This window comes from Urocitellus parryii, chromosome 8 (assembly GCF_045843805.1).
Source record: "Urocitellus parryii isolate mUroPar1 chromosome 8, mUroPar1.hap1, whole genome shotgun sequence".
NCBI lineage: Eukaryota > Metazoa > Chordata > Mammalia > Rodentia > Sciuridae > Urocitellus > Urocitellus parryii.
In genome coordinates, this window is record NC_135538.1 from 123,113,216 (window position 1) to 123,137,351 (window position 24,136).

Here is a 24,136-nt window from a genome sequence, read left to right on the forward strand (position 1 = left end):
GGTTAAAAACAAAGCTAAGCGTTCTGGGATTTGTAGTGTTGCCTGGGCCCTCCAAGCCTAGCCTAGGCTGCAGTCAGCGTGCGTCGTGTATTCTTTTGGGGGCAGTTCAGGGCACTTGGAAGGGGTGAGTCCATTTTTAAAGGGTCAGGGAATGGTGAGAGTGAAGAAAGAGGAAGACACCTGGTCCCCGTGGAACGAAAGGAATAAGAGATGGAATGGGTCGCTTGGGAAGGAGCTCAGGATTTGGAGGTAATGAACAGAGGAGATGGGGCACCTTTCTCCTAGGGTCCTGCCAGCTGAGGGAGGCTAGCATTAGTCAAGAGCGCCCCTTTGGTAGGATTTCATAAGACTTTTTTTTTTTTTTTCTTTGTGACTATCTTCCATCCTCCCCTACTTTCTTTTTGTCCAACTCTGAATCATCCTTTTCATTTCTTGGGTGGCAGCTGACATTCCTCTTCCCTTTTATAAAACAATAAGTCTCTGTAGAAAATTTTTAGCCTATAGTGTAAATACAAACTTGTCCCGAAGGGGCAGCTTCTAGATGAGTTTCCTAGTTCCATTTCAGCCCTCCCAGCACTATCCAATCTCATAGCAGTGTTAAGCTCCTTCATATAAAAGTTCTGAAGTCATCACTGTTTTCTCTTTTGAAGGACACAAGCTGTGATCTTTTCTTAGGAAAGACATCTGCCTACATATCTCTACAATATGACTTCATGGTGAAGCAGCTAAGACTCTTGGCAAGCTACTGTAGAATGACAAGCCCATATTCACTTAACTCTGGAAGTGTTATTTTGTTTTACAAAGGAGGTGTGTTGCCCATGATGATAAGCAAGTGTTTTTGTTTTCTTTCTTTCTTTTTTGATGACACTAGGGATTGAACTATAGTAACCAGTCTTTTTTATTTTGAGACAGGGTCTTGCTAAATTGCCCAAATTGACCTTGAACTTGGAATTCTTCCACCTCAGCCCCCAGAATAGATGGGATTACAGGTGTGCGACCACCACATTTAGTGGTAGGCAGTCTTTATTTTTGCTTTTCTGTGTGTTTTTTTCCTTTCAAAGTGGAAATTGAAATTAGTCATCCTTGTTCACCATCTTGCCCTTTATAGTTTGATATCCAGCAAACACCCACTATTTTAATACTTGCCTAATGCAATAAAAGAATACAAGCATTATAAGATATGGCTTTTTCTGAACAAAAGCTTACAATATGCGCATTATTTGTTAAACACCTATGCCAGGCTTTGAGCTGAGGTTGGGGCTGCAAAGTTGAAATCTGAGAACTTAGAACACAGTTGAAGCCTTGTGCTGTTGCAAGTACCTAGTCCCAGCAACTTGGGAGACTGAGGCAAGAGAATTGCAAGTTTAAGGCCAGCCTGGGCAACTTAGTGAGACCCTGTCTCAAAATAAAAAATACAAAGGACTGAGAATGTAACTCAGTGGTAAAGTGCCCCTGGGTTCAATCCCAGTACCACATAAATACATATGAACAATACAATGAAAGTGCATTAATAATTATAACATATGAGAGCCTGGATCAGACAGATAAAATAAACACTCATCAACTTTAGGGAAGATTGCTAAATGCTCTCATAGAAAGATGTAGACAATTTATAGTGAATATTGAAAACCTATGTCAGGTTTTCAGTGAGGCTGGGACTACAAAGTTGAAACGTGTTTTTATAACAAAAGAATAATTAGAGCACAATGAAAGTGCATTACTAAATACAAAATGGGAGACCCTGAGTCAGACATATAAACAAACATGTCTATAAACCTCAAGGAAGACTGGTAAATGCTTTAATAAAAAGATGGGTAAATACAATATTATGGTGAATATAAGAAAAAGATTCTTAGATATTACGTGATGAGGTAATCAGCAACCAAATCAAGAGTTTTGAGAATTTGGAATTATAGACTAAGTACTGTATTAGATATGTACTGTATGAGTATGTACAAAAAAATGAAAGATGCCATTTTTATTAAATCTCAAGCTAGGTACACATAGACAAAAAAGAATGTGCTTTCAAAGTCAGCGAGACCGCTGGTTGCAGTGGCACATGTCTGTAATCCCAGCAGATAGGGAGGCTGAGGCAGGAGGATGGGAAGTTCAAAACCAGCCTCAGCAACTTAGCGAGGCCCTAAGCAACTCAATGGGACCCTAACTCTAAATGAAATATAAAAAATGGCTGGTATGTGGCTCAGTGGTAAGCACCCCTGGGTTCAATCCCCAGTACCAAAAAAAATCAATGAGACCAAATATTAGATATCTTCTCCAATAATATAGGTAAGTCATTATATTTTTAGATATAAATTATAGCTCCCATCTTTTATAAGCCTAAATTTCAAAATCAAAATATTAAAAGTCATATCACATCATAATGGAAATCATGGTTGATTTTCAAATGAGCTGTAGAAATAGTGTTTAGAGGAGGGAAATCACTGACAAAGTAGACCAGAAAGACTTCATAAAGAATTGGGGGAGGGGGACTGGGGATGTGGCTCAAGCGGTAATGCACTTGCCTGGCATGCGTGTAGCCCGGGTTCCATCCTCAGCACCACATACAAACAAAGATGTTGTGTCTGCCAAGGAGTAAAAAATAAATATTGAAATTCTCTCTCAAAAAAAAATTAAAAAAAAAAGAATTGGGGTTTGGGGGTAGGGTTGTGGCTCAGTGGTAGAATGATCCCCTAGCACACGTGAGGCACTGGGTTTTGATCCTCAGCATCACATAAAAAATGAAATAAAGATATTGTGTCCATCAACAACTAAAAAAATAAATATTAAAAGAATCAGAGGCTTGACTTGTGAAGGACAGATAGATAGCTACCATTTACCATTTACTGAGAACTTCCTATACATCAAGCATCATGTCAGTCTCTTTACATCTAATTTACATTTGTTTTTTATCACCCCGAGAGGTAGTTTTTGGTCTTATATCTTATTTATAAATGAGGAAACTGACCTAGGGAGAAGTTAAATGAATTGTCCTGAATCACATAACTAGGAAGTAATGGAATTAAGATTCACTTTTAGCCTTGTCAGCCTCTAATGTCCATGCCTTTAACCATCAGTGCTATAAAGGGCACAGAGATATATATCAGGCATCCTCAATGGCTTAAGTATGACCTCACAGTAAACTCAGGCTAGACACATAAACTCAAGGACAACACATAAAAAGTTGGTAGTCTTCACTTGTGTTGCTGTCAGCCTGCCCTATAAATAAACCAGAGTAACCGTAAATTCCCATCCTTCGAGCTTCAACAGGGAGTGGTCTCGTAATGCATTTAGGGTGAAGGATGATTGCCAACATAAGGAGGACAAGCAGAGGGGTGGACCATCAAATAAAAACAGAATTTCAGTACAAAACTTTAGAGAGCAGAGATGCTGTATGTACTTATAGAGGCACAGAGGGACCGGCTCAAGAAACTGCAGAAAGACAATGAACTGATAAAACCAGAGTCTAGAATTATATCAAAAGACAAAAGAGGCCAGGGGACTGAGCCATCTGAAATAAGTATAATTGGACAACATGTCACCAAGGAGCCTATTTCTTCCCTCTTGAAACCCCTGATACAAGATTCAGAATGGTTCACATTGAGTCCAGAAGAGAAGTATGCTTTTAATTCATATGAAAGGAAAGATTCTCTTATTAAAAGAGCATTCATTGGGCTGGGGATGTGGCTCAAGCGGTAGCGCGCTCGCCTGGCATGCGTGCGGCCCGGGTTCGATCCTCAGCACCACATACAAACAAAGATGTTGTGTCCGCTGAAAACTAAAAAATAAATATTAAAATTCATTCTCTCTCTCTCTCTCTCTTAAAAAAAAAAAAAGCATTCATTATTCTCCACTATAGGAATGCATTGGCTCCCCACTGCCTGTATAGTCCTGCCTATTAGCAGGTTTTCTCTTTGTGGGAGAAATGTTCCTAGTCTTGGCCAAAATATTTAGGGTCTTTGACCCAGACAATATGTAAGTAGATATGTTAACATCTCCCACATTCTAATCTATCTTTGCTTTTTAATCTTCCAGATTGGCTTGGGCTAAAGCATCTAAAGACCCTAGGATTGCTGCAGATCAACATTCTCCACTGGAGAAAAAGATATTGGTAAATAAGCTATATTCATATCAGACATTTAGGAACTACTCAGAGAAGGAACTTTAGGTGCCCAGTGACACCTTCAGGTAGAAACATTACACACTAGTAATGTTTCCCAGACATTTTCATAGTTGCAAAGTGAAATATCATTTTGAAGATTCCCAACATTATATATTTTTAAAGCTAGTTATTGATCATTGGTGGGTACTTAATATTTTATACTTTTGAGAGTAATATTGAACTTATTACATTAAAGTAAATTTAAAAAGCAAGTATTAATAAGGAAGGTAAGCTCCTGTTTAAATATGTTCAAAGGAAAAATATGATCACATTATAAAATTCTGAACCTCACTTTGACAGAATCTAGGTGGTGTGCATACAACAGCAGCAAGACACTTGATGAGTAGAAAATGTCAAGAAGAGTATGAAACACTCTGTAGGGAACAAGCTGTTTCTCTTGACTACTGGCTTGCCAAAGCAGAGTCTTATTATAATAAAAGATTAGTGGAAATGTTGAAAGAAGAGAAGACTGGCAATGAAATGAATACAGAAATGGAGGAGGAAACAACCCAAAGCATAGAGGGACAAAAACAGTACTATTGGGTACCTGAGAGAGAGAGGAAACAGATACAAAGGCACATACATCAAACAGGCCAGGCCAGAGAATTTAAAAGCAAAACATTTAGACAACCAAGACCCCTCAGTGCAACAGTATTACCAAAAATTAAGCCAGAAAAGCATAGCATCCCAAAAGCACAGAGAAGAAAGCAGGTAAATGAGAGAGAACAGATGCAAATTAAAGATCATCAAGAACGCATGATTCGAGGGAGAGAACTTATAGAGCAAAAACTCAAGGAAAGAATTTTGAGGAAAAGTCAGAGCCAGCTACCTACATATGAGAAGCAAGAGAGAATACAGAAAGAGGTAAAAGAGTTTGAAAGAGTTATTGCATATCCACTTTTCCAGCCTCGCAATAGAAGTCGGATTAAGGTGAATATTCTTATGGAAAAGCATCAGAATACAGAGGAAGTGGATACAATTATAAAGCCACATCAAAGAAGATTCTTGGTTGTGCCACCCTTTTTGAAAAGCCAAATTAGGAAAATAAAAGATTAGTAAAGTTTCAATGCTTTTGTGATGAAATCATACCTCTTAAATGAACCCTAATTTCTTAAGAGTTGTCTCTGCTAAGGGTGTAGTCATTGTTCCCATTTGTATCACATCATAAGTATTAAGAAAGTTCTGAACTTGAAAACTTGCTTAGCTATTTTTGGTTGCTTTGTAATCAAGTTGCTTATGCTTTTCAGTGTTCAATTTCCTTATTTGTAAAGTTTACCTATCCTTTTCAATGTTCAATTTCCTTATTTGTAAAGTGAGGATAATATTTCATAGAATTTATGGGAGGATTGTAATTTTTATAGAGCATTAATATGTATTAGTTTCCCTCCATGAGGAAGATCTAGCTTGAGTGATGGTGATAAATAAGGAACTTATAAGGAACTTTTTTCATCTGCCTCTCTGATTCCTCCTGCTCCCACTCTCAAGATTATCTTGATATTACTATGATTCAAAATACCCCCTTTTACTTAGGTGGATACATTCATACCTTCATCAGAGAACTACGAACTGGGCCCTAAAAAATCTAAATTGTGCCATATAACTTATTGCATGATAAATTTGATTTTAAGAATCTCCTATTTGTAATGCATCATGTTAATTACTGGGGATGAATAAAGAGAAATCCCTGCCATTGAGTAGTTTACAGTTAATGGCAAAAATCACTCAGTAAACAGATAACACATATGGTGAGGGTTATGACAGAGGTGTGTACAGAACACTGTACAAGAAAGGACATTAACCCACCTAGATGAGCAGGGTGAAGAAGATGGAAGTCAGAGAAGTAGTGTATTAGTCTCACATTTCTTCCAGTTCCACATTTTATCATTGTCTATCATCCACTGAAGTAAGGCTTTCCCTATTTGTGGATTCACTCAGGGTTAAGCAAACTCAGCCTCTCTCAAACACATGCCACTAGTACTTATTTTAAACCAGAAAGCAAATTTATGAATTTAGTGGAATTTTAATTACCAAGCACGATGTAATTTATTGTTTTCGAGACAGTCATTTTCTTTCTAGATACCAGAAATTTGTGGAAGCAGTATTCATCATTGGTGAATAGAGAACCAGAGAAATGGAAACTGGTTGCCGTAAAGAATATTTTACTTAAGTTGTAGTAATCCTGATGCTCACCCTCTTGTACTGCTAGTACTCTCCTGACCATGAATTTTTCTAGATCTGTATTGTACAATAGAACTTTCAACAGCGATAGAAATGTTCTACATCTGGGTTCCTCAGTAGATTAGCCACTGACAAATGTGTCTAGTGCAGCCAAAGGAACCAGATTTTTAAATTTTAATTAATTTAAATTTAAATTGCCGCATGTGGCAAGTGACTGCCCTATTACACAGTGTAGCACTGGATAGGATAATCCTGGGTTCCAGATTCCAGTACCACCATCAGTTTTCTGTCTTTGATAGTATTTGCTTCTTTTATTTTCTTTTAGCCTCAAAGGATTGTGAGAACTTAAATTATTTTGTAAGCCCCAAAATAATGGGCTTAGAGTGAGTACATAGTAGTTCTTTAAAATTTAAAAAAATCCAAATAGGGGCTGGGGATGTGGCTCAAGCGGTAGCAGGCTCACCTGACATGCGGGCGGGCCCGGGTTCGATCCTCAGCACACATACAAAAATGTTGTGTCCGCCGAAAACTAAAAAAAAAAAATAAATAAATATTAAAATTCTCTCTCTCTCTCTCTCTCTTCTCTCTCTCTTTAAAAAAAAAAAATCCAAATGACCACATGGTAATTGTACATATTTATGGGGATAGAGAATGATATTTCATTATATGTGTACATTGTATAATAAACAGATCAGGGTAATTAGTATACCTACCACCTGAAATATTTATTGTTTCTTTGTGTTAGGAACATTCAAAAAATTTTTCTAATAGCCATTTAGAAATACCGTTGTCAATGTATTACCCTATTGTGCTGTAGAATATTAGAAGTTATTTCTCCTACTAAACTGCCCATCTGTACCCATTCATTATCCTTTCTCTCCATATCTTTTTCCCTCTGTCCTTTCTAGCCTCTGGCAACCATTATTCTATTCTCTGTTCCTGTGAGATAAACTTTTTAGACTTCACATACAAGTCAAGAGCATACAGTATTTATCTTTCTGTGCGTGACTTATATTACTTAATTTAATGTTCCATCCATGTTGCCACAAATTATATAATTTCATCCTTTTTATGACCAAATAATATTCTGTTCAGTATATATACCATATCTATTATATTTATTCGCCTTTTAATGGGCACCTAGATTGATTCTGTATGTTAGCAATTGTGAATAGTATCATAATAAACAGAAGTGCAAATGTCTTTTCGATATACTAATTTTATTTACTTTAGATATATATCCAGTAGTGGGATTGCTGGATGATGCATAGTTCTATTTTCAATTTTTAAGGAACCTCCATATTGTATCTTAATGACTATACCAATTTACATTCCCACCAACAGTGTATGAGAGGTCCTCTTTCTCTGGATCCTTATGAACATTTGTTATTTTTTTCTTGATAGAAGCTATTCTAATTGGGGTGAGATGATATCTTTTTTTGTTTTCGATTTGCATTGCCATGATGATTAGTGATTCACATAGTTCCTGAGAACATTTGTATATCTTCTTTTTTTTTCCCTATTCAGAACTCATTTTTATATCCAGATTTTTTTTGTTGTTGTGAGTTGAGTTTTTTATATATTCTGAATATTAGTTATAATGAGTTATATTAATTAGTTATAATGAACTCCTATAAGTTGATAAGTAAATTCAAGTCACCTATAAGTTAGTGTGATATTAGTCTCTTGTCTGATAAATAGTTTGCAAATATTTTCTCCCTTTCTATGTGTTGTCTCTTAACTCTATTTTTTGTGTGTGTGTGTGCAGAAGAATTTTAGTTGAATGTAATCTCATTTGTCAAGTTTTGTTTTTAATGCCTGTGTTTTTGGGGTCTTATCCAAAAAATATTTGTCCACACCAGTGTCCTAGGCATTTCCTCAGTTTCTCTGTAGTAGCTTTGAGTTTTACATCTTTGATCCATTTCAAGATTTTTTTTTCTACTACATATTGAACCCAGGGGTGCTTAACCACTGAGCCACATCACAGTCCATTTTATTTTATTTATTTTATGTTATGTTATGTTATTTTATTTAAATTTATGACAGGATCTTACTAAGTTGCTTAGTGCCTCACTAAGTGGCTTCGACTGGCTTAGAACTTGAGATCCTCCTGCCTCAGCCTTCCAAGCCACTGGGATTATAGGTCTGTGCCACTTCACCCAGCTCAAGTTCATTTTTGTATGTTATATAAAATTTGTGCCTAGTTTTATTCTTTTGCAAATGAATTTTCAGTTTTCCTAGTACCATTTGTTTAAAATATCATCCTTTCTCAAACGTGTATTTTTGGTGCCTTTGTTAAAATTTTGTTGTGGATTTATTTCTGGGTTTTCTACTCTGAAGCATTGGTGTACATGTCTCTTTTTATGCCAGTATCACACTATTATGATGGCAGTAAAATAGTATGTTTTGAAGTCAAAATTTGCTCATTATTACTTTGGCAATTCTGGGGTTTTTGTGGTTCCATAAAAATTTAAGGAGTAGCAGGCACAGTTTCATACACCTGTAATCCCAGCGGCTCTGGAGGCTGAGGCAGGAGGATCCGAAGTTCAAAGCTAGCCTCAGAAATTTAGGAAGCCCTATACAACTTATCAAGACCCTGTCTCTAAATAAGATATTAAAAGGGATGGGGATGTGGCTCAGTGGTTAAGCACCCCTGGGTTCAATCCCTGGTCCTATCTCCCAAATTTAAGGAGTGGTTTCTTTTTATTTTTCTGAAGAATGTCATGGGTATTTTAAGAGGGATTGCATTGAATCTGTAAATCACTTTGGGTAGTGTGGACTTTGTAACAAAATAAATACTTCCAGTCTTTGAACATTAAATGTCTTTTCATTTTGTGTGTGTGTTCTCTTCAATTTCTTGTAGTATTTTATGCTTTCCATTACATAGAGTTCTTTCACCTCCTTGCTTAAATTTATTTTCAGGTATTTTATTCTTTTTGTAGCTGTCATAAATAGGACTGATTTTTTTTTTCTGCTACTCCATTTGTGTGTGTGTGTGTGTGTGTGTGTGTATACGTATATATATATGTGTGTGTGTATACACAGACAGACACACACACACACTTTTTGTTTGCAAAGGTCTGCTGATAAATCTGCATTTGGTTGAATGGAGATTCCATTATATATGACTTGATATTTTTCTCTTAATGCATTTAGAAATCTCTTTGTTGTTGACTTTTGATAGCTTGCTTATAATATACCTTGAAGAGGATCCCCTTTGGTTGAGTTTATAATTGGGATCCTTTGAGCTTTGTGAGCCTGAATGTGCATATCTCTCCCAAGAATTGGGCAGTATCAACTCTTATTTCATTACATATGTTTCTGTATCTTTTTACAACTGTTTTTCCGCTGGAACTCCCAAAATTCAGATGTCTATTTAATAGTATCTGATAGGTTCTCAGGCTCTTTCTTCTTTAGTCGTTCTTTATTTATCTTTTTCTTCTTGACTGGGCTCAGAAACCAAAAGATCTGTTATTAAGGTTCAGTTTTTTTTTTCTTCATACTTGTAATCCCAGCTGCTGTCTAGAGGCTAAGGTAGGAGAATCACAAGTTTTAAGTCAGCCCGGGCAACTTAGAGCCTGTTTCAAAATTTTTAAAATTGAAAGGATTGGGATATAGAGCACCCCTAAGTTAAAACCTCAATACCATAATTTTTTTTTCTGCTGCTTCATCTAGTCTGTTGTTAGGGATCTCACATATATTTTTTAAATTTTTCATTCACTGAATTTTTCATTTTTCAAGATTTTTGTTTGGTTCTTTTTTTATGTTGTCTGTCTTGTTGTATTTCTCATTCAGATCATGAATTGTTTTCCTGACTTCACTAAATTGTTTGTATCTCTTGTGTCTCACTGAGCTCCCTTTAGATCATTATATTTAATTCTTTTTCAGACTATTCATAAATTTCCTTTGGGGGAAATTCTGTTACTAGAGAATTATTTTATTTCTTACTTCTCATACTTCTTGTTCCTTATATTGATATCTATGATTATAGTGCAACAGCCACTTTTTCCTTCCAGCCAGTGACAGAGAGGCTTTTTCTTGTGGATTAGTGCTAGAGTATGTGTGGTATATTGGGTTTGATTTTTGAGTACAATCAATAGTGTGGCATCTGTTCAGTTGTAATCCTCAATGTGTCAGTGACAGAGAGTGTGGGTGTTTATGACTGGTATGGCATGATATAGTTTTGCTGAGGGTAAGGTCACCACCTACTGGCTTTCAGGCTGAGAATGGGCAACTGCAGGCACTGTGGACTGGTAACTGTATGATGGGTTCTCTGGAGGGCAGGGTGGCCATCTTCTGGGTGGTGGATTACACTCAGGACATGTGGTGCTGCAGGCTGCCTGGCTATCTGGTGTACTCTTGGAGAGAGGGGCACCACCTAGCTGTGTGTTGGGCAGTTCTAAGTGCATGAGAACATGTTGGACTAGCTGGCTGTGAAGCAAATTCATGGTGAGGGGGTCAGGGCAGTCACCCAGATGGCTATCAAATGGGCTCAGGTGCATGAAGATGCTACAGGCCATTCATCTCTATGGCAAATTCATCAAGTATGGGGTTGCATTCTAAATGATTATCAGGCCTGACTCAGGCATATAGGTGCTCTGAGCTAGCCCAACCATTTGTTGGGTTCTCAGTGGGGAAGGGCCACCCCTTACTGGCTCTCAGGTCACTCACAGGTACTCCTGACTGGCTGTCAGGTGACTCACAGGTACTCTTGGCTCTGTTAGATCAACCAGCTATAGGGATATGGTTCCAACACCTGGCTTGCTGAAGGGCTGGGTGTAGGTGCATGCAGGCCACAACTGTGTGTTTAGTCCCTTCTGTGCAAGTCTGTCCTTTCCCATGGGATGGGGCACAGCATGGGTTTGGATTCAGGGTCTTGGCCTTTCTGCTGGGCTTACACTCTTGAGCAGCTGAGGTCATAGTGCTGCAGCCACCTTTGTGAGCATCCTGGAATAAGAGTGCAGTCTTAAGAATAGTGATACACTCTGACTACTAGGGAAGGGTACATTCTAGCAGTAGGTCTGGTTTTCAAATGGCACCAAGCCATAGCAGCTTAGGTCACTGGGGAAGGGTGTATGTAATATGTGACCTCCTACTCTGTGACAATATATACATGTGAACTACAGGCAACTCCCCAGACTGTTTGAAGTTTGGTCTCCTATGCTATTGTCTGCAGAGGCAAATTGGGACCATTGGGGGTCTCCAGCTTTCCCTTTTCCATAAGGAGAAGTTAGTTTTGGCTCCCAGAATATCTAGGTGAGGAAGGCAGTGTGTAAGAGGAAGGGTACCTTGCTTTTCTTCTGTGGTGCTATATTGGGTTTTCATGCTTCACAGGGATCTCACCCCAGTTAAAATAATAATAAATAAAATATACACTTTTCCTTATCTCCTTGAGATAAGGGATACTAAAGTGCTTTGTAGGGTCTTTGGGTATAGCTTAGTGGTAGAGTTCTTGCCTAGCATGTAGGGAGGTTCTGGGTTCTATTTCCAGCATTTTCTGTCCCCCCCCGAAAAAAGGAAAAGTGATTCATAAAATGCCACACAGTGTCATGAATCCATGAATCATTATTGCCCTTTTATCCATTGTCTTCCCCTAATTTTATTATTTTTGAAACTGGTCTCTAACTGCTGGGTACAAGCAAGCCATCCTCCTACCTCAGCCTCCCAAGTAGGTGGTAATACAATAAGTAGGTGTGTTCTTCCCCTTTTTCATACTGTACTATGAACTTCTACCAGAATCATGGAAACGGTGTAGTTCAAGTTTGTAATGCAAAAGGAAGAAGAAAAGAGGGAAGTTACTAAACTAGGAAAAACTGCAAACATTGGGGAATTTAGGCTGAACAATAAGAGTGTCTAAGTTTTGCCAAGTGCTTGTCAATTATTTGAAATATCTAGGCATAGGATACTGTGTTAGGTAGAATCTGGGATAAACCTACATATTATGGCAAGTCAATACTTAAGAGGTAAAGATAGGATTTATTTAGTAATTCCAAATATTTAATTTTATTAAGCATGTACTGTATTAATGCCAATGATAGAAGGATCAGTAAGAGGCCTTCCTTGGCTCGGTAACAACTTGAAATCTGGTGAAGAAAGAAATAATTACATTGCAAGAAGGAAATAGTTAACAGAAATAATGGAGGATTGCTCAGTTCTTCAGAATGGAGCTAAAGACCCTCTTAGGAAATCTTTGGAGAAGAGGTAAACACTTTTTTGAACTGAAGAATGGAAAGTTTGATTAGAGGTGAGAAAGAAAGAAAAAAATCTAGGTATAAATGACCTACAAGCATAAGGATTAGGGCGTGACAGTAATTGAAGCTTTGAAAAATTATCATGGTAAGGTCAGCTGAGGCCTTGTAATGGCATTCAGTTTAATGCAAACAATTACAAATGACAGAAGCACAAGAAAGACTGTTATGATTGAATTCATAAAGCAACATTAAAAAGCTTCCATTTGGGTCAAAGTTCAATGTTTCTAATATACCAGTGGCATCAGTCATTTATTAAAACAGGATTGCAAATTGAGTTATAAAAAGTTGGGCTTTTAAAAATAAAAATGGAACAGAGTATAGTGGTGCATACCTGTAATCCAAGTGACTCGGGAGACTGAGTCAGGAGGATGACAAGATTGAGGACAATCTCAGCAACTTAGCAAGACCGTCAGCAACTTAGCAAGATTCTATTTCAAAATAAAAAAAGAGCTAGAGATGTTGCTCAATGGTAAATCACCCATGGATTCAATCCCCAATACCAAAAAATAAAAACTAAAAATGGGTTAGGAAATTCCATGAAGGGTATGGGCAGTAGTACAAACAGGTATGAGAGTCTAAGTCTTATTCAGCTAAACCTCTCAAAGGAGAAGTAAAATATATTAGTCAGCTTTCCATTACTGTAACAAATACTGAGATAATCCACTTACAAAGAAAAAAACTTTCCTTTTAGCTCCCAGTTTTGGAGATTTTAAAAGATTGGCCCTGTTGCACATCAGACAGCACATCATGGCAGCAACACATGGCAGAACTATTTGCCTCATGGCCAGAACAAAAGAAAAGATGAAAGAGATAGGGGTGCCAGTATCTCCTTCAAAGGCATACTCCCAGTGATAAGAAGACCTCCAACTCAGCACCCCAACACCTCCCAACAGCATCATGGGCTGGGGACCAAGACTTTAACACATGGACCTTTGAGGAATATTTACCTAAACCACAGCACAACCAGAAAACAGGTTGGAACTAAAAATGGCAAAAAAATATCTGTAGGGATGTATACCAAAACATCTCTGATAATAACCCACTCAGCTTGGATCTAAAGTGCAGATGATTGCTGGGCTTGATGGCGCATACCTGTTGTTAAACTATGATGCAAAGAAAAGACCACTGACTCCAATTTTAATCAAAGTAAAGCTAGCTTATAATACTGGCCAAGACTCTCCCGCAAAAACCTTGAGTTAGAGAACAGTACCCCAGTTCTCTAGGAGCATGGTTTTATGGCACAAAAAGTTGCAAAAGAGGGGTGTCTTGAGAACTTAAAGGACAGGATTTTGACAAGCAAAATACAAAGGCAGGTATTGATATAATATAAATGGTTCAACACTTAGGGAGTAAATTTAGGTCCCAACACCAGAATTTATAAGGCACCACTAAGGTTTCAGAGAGAGTTGTTGTCTGCTCAGGGAAAGCCAGGCATTGGTGAGTTCAAGGCACAGGCAAGCTTTTCAAGCAAGTTTAAAACATCAAAATATAGCAGGCCAAATAGAAATCCTAATATTTTACAGATAACAAAAAATGAATCTTTCATAACTTTTGACAAGATGGCTTCTGATCTTAAGAGTGATTTAGGCTAGGTTTATCACTGTAATCCAAGCTCCCCAGGAGGCTAAGGCAGAAGGATCACAAGTTCAAGGCCAGCATCAGCAATTCACCCTCTCTCAATATAAAAAACAAAGCGACCCTCTCTCAATATAAAAAACAAAAAGGACTGGAGGTAGCTGGCACACACCTGTAATCCCAGCTGCTTAGGAGGCTGAGATAGGAGGATCTCGAGTTCAAAGTCAGCCTCAGTAAGGCTCTAAGCAACTCAGTGAGACTCTGTCTTTAAATAAAATACAAAATAGGGCTGGGGATGTGGGGCCTCTGAGTTCAATCCCCAGTATCCCGCCAAAAAAAAATTATTTTAAAAAAGGACTATGGGTATAGCTCAGTGGTAAATTGTCCCTGGGTTCAATCCCTAGTACTGTAAAAAATAAATTCACAAATAAAATGTAGATGATTGAAAAGCCTCTCTTGCACCTTCCACATATGCCCCATTCTGTAATTGTGAGATTTTCCTTAAAGATAACTTTTTTTTGCTGGGAGGGGGGTGTCATGGATTTAACTCAGGACACTCAACCACTAAGCCACATATCCAGCCCTATTTTGTATTTTATTTAGAGACAGGGTCTCACTGAGTTGCTTAGCACTTAGCCGTTACTTAGGATGTCTTTGAACTCTCAATCCTCCTGCTCAGACTCCCAACCCATGGGATTATAGGCAAGTGCCATCATTCCCAGCCCTTAAAGGTAACTTTAATGATCATTTGTACTTAATTTCAATTAAATAAAATATTTAAGTAACAAGGAAGACTGGTGGTCTTTAATTCTGAGGAGGCAATCTCTAGTAGGTGTGCTTAATGGATTTGGATTTTATAAGCAATTGCTGAGAAAGCTGTTAAAGAAAACATATGAGACCAGGTGCAGTGGTGTACACCTGTAGTCCTAGTGGCTTGGGAGGCTGAGGCAGGAGCATCAAGAGTTCAAAGCCAGCCTTAGCAATTTAGCAAGGCCCTAAGCAACTTGGTGAGATCTGACTCAAAATAAAATGTAAAATAGCTGGAGATATGACTGAGTGGTTAAGGACCCCTGTGTTTAATCTCCAGTACCAAGAAAGCAAGAAAAGGGGGGGGGGGCAGGGAGGGAGGTGAAGGGAAGGGAAGGAAAGGGAAGAAAAGAAAGAAATGTGAGTATTAGCATTTTAAAACATTTTTAAATTTTTTTTTTGTTGCACATGGACACGATGCCTTTATTTTGTTTATTTATTTTTATGTGATGCAGAGGTTTGAACCCAGGGCCTCATACATGCTAAGCAAGTGCTCTACCGCTGAGCCATAACCCCAGCCCTTTAAAACATTTTTAAAATTTATTCATTTGTTCTAATTAGTTATACATGACAGCAGAATGCAATTCAATTCATAGTCCTCAAATGGAGCACAGTTTTTCACTTCTCTAGTTGTACATGAAGTAGAGTCACACCATTCTTGCAATCCTACATGTACCTAGGGTAATTATGTCCATCTCATTTCACCATCTTTTTTTTTTTTTAATGAGAGAGAGAGAGAGAGAGAGAATTTTTTTAATATTTATTTTTTAGTTTTTGGCGGGCACAACATCTTTGTTTGTATGTGGCGCTGAGGATTGAACCTGGACCGCATGCATGCCAGGGGAGCGCACTACCGCTTGAGCCACATCCCCAGCCCTCACCATCTTTCTTACCCCCATTCCCCTCTCCTCCCATCCCTCCCCTTTGCCCTTTTCAAAGTTCCTCCATTTATCTCATGCCTGCCCCCATTATAGATCAGCATCTACTTTTCAGAGGAAACATTTGGCATTTGTTTTTTGGGGGGGATTGGCTTATTTCACTTAGCATGATATTCTCTAACTCCATCCATTTACCTGCAAATGCCATAATTTCATTCTCTTTTAATGCTGAGTAATATTCCATGTATATATACTGTAAGATCAGGAGAGGCGGGCAGTGACCAAAGGAGGCAGATTTAAAAAGGCTGCCGAATAAGGCTTTATTTGAAATATCACTCCTGGGCAGAACTCAATCAGACCGACACAGTGGACAGGAGAAGGGTCTAAGGAGAAACCGCATGGAAGCTTGACTAGACTGGACTTTTATGGGGCTTACAGCAGGAAGGAAAGGGTTTGGGACAGGAAAAGTATTCTAAGGAAATTTGTCTTGGAGCCAGCAAAAACTCTAAAGTGTTTTTAGAGTCCCTAGTCCCATTGGAGTTGGTCAGGAGAGTTGACTGAACTCCAGGATTGGCCAGGGGAGTCCTGCTGATTGACAGGCATTAGTCAGGAGATCTCGCTGATTGACAGGAATTTCTGTTGGCGCTTGATTGATATTTCTTTCCCGTGCGGGCTGCTTTGTTCTAAGTCACGCCACCAACCTGACATATACCACAGTTTCTTTATCTATTCGTCTATTGAAAGGTCTCTAGGTTGGTTCCACAGTTTAGCTACTGGGAATTGTGCTAATATAAACATTGATGTGGCTGCGTCACTGTAGTATGCTGTTTTTAAGTCCTTTGGGTATAGACCGAGGAGTGGGATAACTGGGTCAAATGTTGGTTCCATTCCAAGTATTATAAAACATTTTGGTAACTTGAACCCAAATATCTAAAATTGGTGGTTACATGCAAAAATGATATAATTTCCTTCCAATTTTTGACTCACTATCAATCTAGGAGAATTATAAACTAAAATCATGGCTTCAGGTTATTGTGACCTACCATGGTAAAGCTATTTTGAACAATAAATATTATTTTGAACAAAAAAATCTATATAGCACAGCTGACTGGTGGTTACTAAGAATGGTCATCTATTCCCTTTTTGCTGGCTCAAAGACAAATTTCCTTAGAATATTTTTGTATTAGGAGATGAAACAGATTTTTTTTTTTTCACTTCACCTTTACTCTGAAGAAATGAATCTTTGGGCTTCTCAACTTTCTAGGATGAGGGACATACCCTATTACACTCCACATGTGAAGAAGCTCTAGGTACTACCTCCTGTCTCTTACAGCTTGTGAGCCCAAAAATAACAATTTTTTTCCAAATTTGGCAAATTCATTCAGGAAAAAACATAATTTTCTCTCTAAATTCCTATCCACATTTATATTTTGGCCTAAGTGATTATCTTCTTGCTATTTTTCTATAATTTTAGATACTTTTAATGTGTTACCTAGTATTTTTAGTTGTTTTCAGCAGAAGAGGCAATCTTAAAATCTAACTTACTATATTACTAGAAATGGAATCGGTGTTAACTAATGATTAATCCCTGCTATTTACCTGACACCAGGGTGAGTGCTGGAATATAAATCTATATAGAACAATGCTAGTCAAATTATAGTCTGTGGGCCAGCACTGGTCTAATTAAACTAGCCCCCAAGAAGATACAAATAAAAATTGAGAGTGAGATTGATGTGATTTGGAACTACAATGTCCTCAGAAACTTATGTGTTTTTAGAAGCATGGTCCCCAATGCAACAAAGTTCAGAGGTGGGGCTTTTAAGCAATGACTAGGGTTCCGATATCAGTGGAATACATTAAAAATTGGATTAATCCTTTATTTCTTTATTTTTATGTGGTGCTGAGGATTGAATGCAGTACCTCATACATGCTAGGCGAGCTCTTAACCACTGTGCTACAACCCTAGCCCCAGGATTAAATCTTTAATAGATAAATCAAGTACTGGGATATGGGGACCTAGTTGAAGGAAGTAGGTCCCTGGGAGTGTGCCCTGGAAGGGTTTTTCTACTCCCCAGTCATCATTGTTGTTCTCCTCTTTCTCCATTCTTCCTTCTCCTTCTTCCTTCTTCTTCCTCCTCCTTCTTCTTCATCTCCTCCTCCTTCTTATTCCTTCCTTCCCACCTTCCTTTCTTATTAATTCCTTCTTCTTTTTCCTCTCCCTCCCCCTTCCTCTTTTCCCTCTACCCCTTCTCCACCTCTTCCCCTTCTCTCACTTCTTCTTTCTGCTACTATGAGCTGAGCTTTGACCATGCCCTTCCACTTCACCTTGGGCTCAGAGCAATGGAGTCAGTTGACCATCGACTGAGACCTCTGAAATTGTGAGCCCAAACTAAACTTTTCCTCCTCTAAGTTGTTCTTATCAGGTATTTTGATCACATAGTGACAAAAAGCTGACTAGCACAGAAAGTAATCAAGTAAGCCTCTACCTTACCTTGTTCCAGGCTGGTAACAGGTAAACAATGAGCATTTACATCCTGGCCTTTGGTGTACTTAAACAGATTATTATCTGTTCATGGACCAGAGTTTGAGTATCAGTTCTAAACTTTTTTAGACTTTGGTATGGTGGGGGGTGGGGGGTATGACAAAAAAGCTGATAAATGTTATAGATACTGTCCCCAGAAATATGTTCATGTAAAAAGAAATATAAAGGGCTGGGGTTGTAGCTTGCATGTGGAAAGCACTGGGTTCGATCCTCAGCACCACATAAAAATAAAGGTATTGTGTCCATCTACAACTAAAAAAAAATATTTAAAAAAATATAAAAATTCATATTAGGTACAATGGTGCACACCTTTAATCTCAGCTATGCAGGAGGTTGAGTCAGAAGAATAAAAATTTAGGGCTGGGGAATGTGGCTCAAGCAGTAGTGCGCTCGCCTGGCATGCGTGGGGCGCTGGGTTCGATCCTCAGCACCACATAAAAAAATTTTAAAAATAAAGATGTTGTGTCCATCGAAAACCAAAAATAAAAAATAAATATTAAAAATTCTCTCTCTCTCTCTCTCTCTCTCTCTCTCTCTCTCTCTCTCAAAAAAAAAAAAAAAAAAAAGTTTGAGGCCAGCCTTGGAAATTTAGTGAAACTCTGTCTCAAAGTAAGATTTTTAAAAAGACCTGGGGATGTAGCTTAGTGGTAGAGTGCCCCTAGGATCAATCTGTAATGCTTCTGAGGTGGAGACCTACACACACACACACACAGAGATCCTCCAATTGTTTTGTAATACTGGAGATAGAACCCAGAGGCATTCTACCAATGAGCTACATCCTTAGTCCATTTTATTTTTTATTTTGAGACAAGGTCTCATTATCTTGCTCAGGCTGGAATTGAACTTGATTTTTTTAAATTTTTAAGTAGGGATTGAGCCCAGTGGCACTTTACCACTAAGCTACATACCCAGCCTTGTGTGTGTGTGTGTGTGTGTGTGTGTGTGTGTGTGTGAGAGAGAGAGAGAGAGAGAGAGACTCTTCCTAAGTTGCTGAGGTTGGCTACGAGCCTCTTCTGAAATCTTATAGGATCTTTTAATCCTATAAAGGCACAAGAAGTTTTGAATAATCATTTCACTACCCCCAAAATACCACTCTTATTTCTTTGGTAAGTATAGAATGGTATAGACAAAAGCTGTAACTCAAAAAAGATTACCAAGGGTGTAAGCTCCTTGCTTAGCATCTGGATGGCCATCTTAAGTGACAGTCGCCATTTTAAGAAAAATTTCACTTTCCCGCCTAGGGCATTTCTGAGAAAGGCTCAACAACTCCCTCACACCAACCCCTCCCTTAACCATCTGCATTAGGACCCACCCGGCTCTAATCCCTGACCTGCCCCATAAAAGTCCTGAACCCCAATCCTGTTTTGCCTCTCTCCATCTATGGAGAGATGTGCCTTTTATTTGTCAGCTCTGACAAATAAACTCTCATGTGTGCCTGGTCTCCATCTTTCATTTCTTGCTCACCAGCCTTGCAGTTCCTCGCTTTCCTTTCAGAGAATGAGTGGAAAGATGTCATTTGTCATGAGTTGAACAATCAAATCTCATTTGTGAGAAAGGCCCAAGTAGCCCTGATGTCAGTATGAGAGAACATTATGCTGCAGCTGCCATACAGCAGCCTTTAGTCTGAGGTTTCATTAGTAAAGATACTGTTGTAAAATAGGAAGGTGCTTTATACCAATCATTCATTCAACTAACATTTTTTGAGTATTGCTTACATGGCGTATACTTTTTGCAATCAGGAAGATCAGTGAATTAAAAACTGACAAAACTTGCCTGTTGTTTTTGTTAAGGTAGCTGGTGCAAATATCCATGAGAGACACAGCTCTTGAGTTAAGCAAAGTTTTATTGACATAGAATATCTGCCAGGCTGCCCTTTTGTAAGGTGCAGCAACCTGCTAAAAAAAAAACTTCTTAACTATATAGCCATGTACAAGGAAGTAGTTTAAAGAAACCCATCTGGTCCTGTGATGGTTAGCGTCTTTGGTTTTGGTAATTTGGGACTCTTTGGGGTGGGCTTAAGGAGAAGGGGGCTTAAGAAGAAAGTTGTACCTGGGTGGACTTCTTAAGATGGCTGTGTGGTGATTTTCAAAATAAAGGTTACTTTGGCCTAAGGACCTAACATTCTGGCCTTTTGACTTATAATGATAAGGGGCATCATTCGGTCTTGCTTCTTCAAGCTGAACAGGGTCCATGAAGAGTTTAGGCTAGAACTTTGGGGAGAGGGTTATATTGGCTCATAAAGAGCTGGTTTACATTCTGATTAGTGAGTGCCTTTACCCAATCTTGTAAAAAAAAATTAAGGCAATTTGTCAGATAAGGTTCTATTAAAAGCAGTGTGATGAATATAAGAGGAGGTCCCATCTGTGGGAGCAGCCAAGGGAGAGTCTGGCCCAGTAAGTTCCAGGGAGATGACTGCTGCTGCTCCCTGAAGTGTTTCTTGATGCTCAGCTATTTTTCCTTGGAATATTCCAGATTTGGTGACAAAATAACAGCATTCCTCTCCTAAAATGACACGTGTCTCCCTTCTCTGCTGTTAGCAAGTTAATGGCTCTCCTATTTGGGGGAACTATATTGGCTAAAGAAGTGACTTGGATTTGAAAAGACTCTAGGGAGTCTGCCACCTGCTCAATTCAATTCTTGGGAGAGTTTATAGTAAAGATGGGTGGCTATACCTATTTCTACTACCCCGAGCTAGCTGATGCTAATATGCCTGATCCAGTGAGGAGTGGAGCGAGGATTGCTCTTTTGAGTCTGGGACGTTCAAGTGGCATCCAGGAGGGGGAGGAAAGGACAAGTTCACCCTCCCCTTCAGAGAATATGGTTATATCAGGTGTGAGGAGGACAGGGAGGCAGAAGGTGGGAATAGGGGGTATTAGGCAGTGAAGAATGGAGCTTCTGCAGGGGAAGAAAATGCCAGGTTGGCTTTGGAGTGGCTGGGTGACATTGTAGGTTTTGTTACACAGATCACTGTTAGGTAACATAGTGGAGTAGAGACACAGGGTAGAGGAGGGTGCAGCAAAGTAGGAGACATTGGAATAAAGTAGCTGTGAGGAATGACATGAGGAATTGGTGAAGAGAGAGAATAAACTGGAAGTCCATGGAGAAGGGATAGGGTTTTCTATCAATGAGCCGTGGTAAGAGAGATGCAGAGCCAGCAGTCAGAAATATAAAATGGATTAGAATTGTTAAGAACTTGTGAGATTGTGTTGAGAAATGTGAGTATAGGGGGTCTAGGGTTTAGTAGTGTTTTTGATGGTTTGAGCTACGTTGTGTATTGGCTTGTCAACCAGTTGGATGTAGGCCTTAATAATTTTGATTATTCCTGCTGGATCTTTGCCCTGCTCATCTATACAGACCCCAGCCTTGACAGAAGAGTCACAGAGCAGATTTTGAGTGTCAGGGATGGTATATTGTATGGGGTTACATTGGTTACTTTTACATTTGTGGAGGGGCCATTCCCCAACTAGGACAATAAGCCTCATCAGGGCTACCTTTGCAAGCTGAAAGCATTTGTTTGTGTCTGAAGCATATATATTTATGTTGGGAAGCACATTCTCATTCCCAACCAAGGGAGTAGCACCCTGTGATGAAATTTTGTGGTATGGTGATTGGGCAGGCGTCAAATTAGAGAACAATAGGAGTGTTGGGTGTGCTATCCCAGCAGGTGGAATTAAGAAGAGCTGGTTTGCCCCAGATTTTTAAACCTGGAATTGCCAAGAGCCTAACATTTTGGAGAACATAGGAGAGAAAAAGAGAATAGAAGTAAGGAAGAGAAATAAGAGATTTCTTCAGGGAATGAGACCCATGCCTGAAATTGGGCTGGGGAAGATATAGAACAAGGGAAATATTGTTGTTCTATGGATAGGATATGAACAAAAGACTAGTAATGGTACCAAGAGTGCATGGACTTATTATTCCTCTGAGATCCATTGTAATCTGATTGTAGTGGGATTTGTTTTAGCTGCAGAGTACCTGGGACCCAGAAGGGGAAGAAGAGGCAGAGGAGGCAGGCCATTGGTGGGGACCAGTTTAACCTTGCTGAGATGAAACCATGAGGGTCTTCCAGCAACTTTAATGGCCATCAGGGTAGTCAGGAGAACTTGGAATGGTCCTATCCATTTGGGGGATAGAGGGGAAGGATGAAGATTGAGATATACCCAGTCCCCAAGATGAAGGTGATAGATAGGCAGTGGAGAGGAATATTGTGGTTGTGGGAGGACCCTGTCCACATGTTCATGTTCATGGAACAAATGTCGAATTAGAGAAAGAGTGAGAAAGTAGTCACTGAGAGGACTAACAGAAGCAGATCCTAGGAGGAAAGAGCGGCTATACATAAGTTTAAAAGGGCTATTAAAAGAAGGGGAATATGGAGTAGCTCTCTAGCACATTAGGGCCAAAGGTAGAAGGATGGTCCAGGGTTGCTTTGACTCTAGGGACAGTTTAGTGAGTTGGGATTTAAGGAGAAATTTAGCTCTTTGTACTATTGCTGAGGACGAGGATGATAGGAATGTGTAGCTTCCAGGAAATATTAAGGGCGGATGCCACATGATGGGATTTCTGAGAAATGAAGGAGGGACCATAGTCAGTCTGAAGTGAGTGGGGGGCGGGGGAGGGGGCAAATCTGGGAATAATTTCTTCCAGAAGAACTTCAGTGATGGTGGCCGAATTTTCAGTAGTTGTTAGGAAAGCCTCTATCCATCAGAAAAAGGAGGTATTTGGTCATTTTTTGTGGGGGGGCATGTGAGTAAAATTGAGTTGCCAGTACTCTCCAGGAGTATGGCTTTGAGCATGATGGGTAGGAAAGATGGGAGGCCAGGAGCCACCTTGTGCTGAGGTGATGGCACATAGGAGCATTTTTCAGTGACCTCACAGAGATTTGGGAGTGGCTGGGGGTGAAAGAAAAGGGGCCAGAGGAGGTAGAGGTTTTGAAACCAGTGTGAAAGGACTTAAGACATGCTTTGAATTGGTATAATGTTAAAGGATTTCCTTTTGATAATTTTATGGCTTGGGTAATGGCTATAAGTTCAGCCTTTTGGGAGGATGTGCCCAGAGGAAAGATTGTGCTTCTATGATATCAGTGCAGGAGACAATGGAATAGCCTGCATGTCACTGCATTTGATGGATGAAGGAACTCCCATCAATGAACCATGAGAGGTCAGAGTCGAATTGTGGTCCTTCCTGTATATGGGAGGGATGAGGGAGAAATTCATCCAGGACTTCTCAACATGAGTTTGTATCTGGTAGTTGAGGATTAGGAACAAATGTAGCAGGGTTGGAAGATGGACAAGAGTGTAAAGACAGTGTAGGGTCTTCAGTGAAAGAGACTTGGAGAAGTAGAATGTGAGAGAGGGCCATACTCTGAAGAGCCTTGTGGGTCAGGAGGTCAGAAAGGTGATGGGGGGAGAAAATGTGTGGTGTGTTATCTGAAGGTGAGTTTCTTGCTCTCCTGGGCTAACAGAGCAGTGATCCCAAGAGCGTAGAGACAGAGAGTCCAAGCCCTGGTGGTAGGGTCAAATTGTTTGAAGAGATGTGCCACAGAGGCAAAGGAGGGTTCCTTCTGTTGTCCCAGAACACCTGGGCAGGGCTAAGCCCTGTCTTTCCGTAACAGAGAAGAAAAGGTTGGGAGAGATTGGGGAGACTAAGTGCAGGTATGATAATGAGGGCCTTCTTTAGGGATTCGAATGGAGTAGAGATGGGTTTAGAAGGATCAGGGGCTCTTTAGAATCTCCCTTTGCTGCCTCATACA

The 24,136-nt window shown here is 39.3% G+C and overlaps 1 protein-coding gene across 2 annotated transcripts; it reads left to right on the forward strand.

Annotated features, from left to right (window-relative positions):
• Positions 1–47: 47 nt before the first annotated feature.
• On the forward strand, positions 48–5,222 carry LOC113201551 (putative uncharacterized protein ZNRD1-AS1). 2 transcript variants are annotated; one of them, XM_026415307.2, is made up of 3 exons: positions 48–249; positions 4,033–4,108; positions 4,460–5,222. In XM_026415307.2, exons 1-3 carry the CDS (start codon positions 152–154, stop codon positions 5,213–5,215), a joined length of 930 nt encoding a protein of 309 aa, XP_026271092.1. In that variant the 5' UTR covers positions 48–151; the 3' UTR covers positions 5,216–5,222. The 2 variants fall into 2 exon arrangements, with proteins under 2 accessions (XP_026271092.1, XP_077657937.1); XM_077801811.1 differs by lacking the exon at positions 48–249 and adding an exon at positions 3,385–3,614.
• The last annotated feature ends 18,914 nt before the right edge of the window (positions 5,223–24,136 follow it).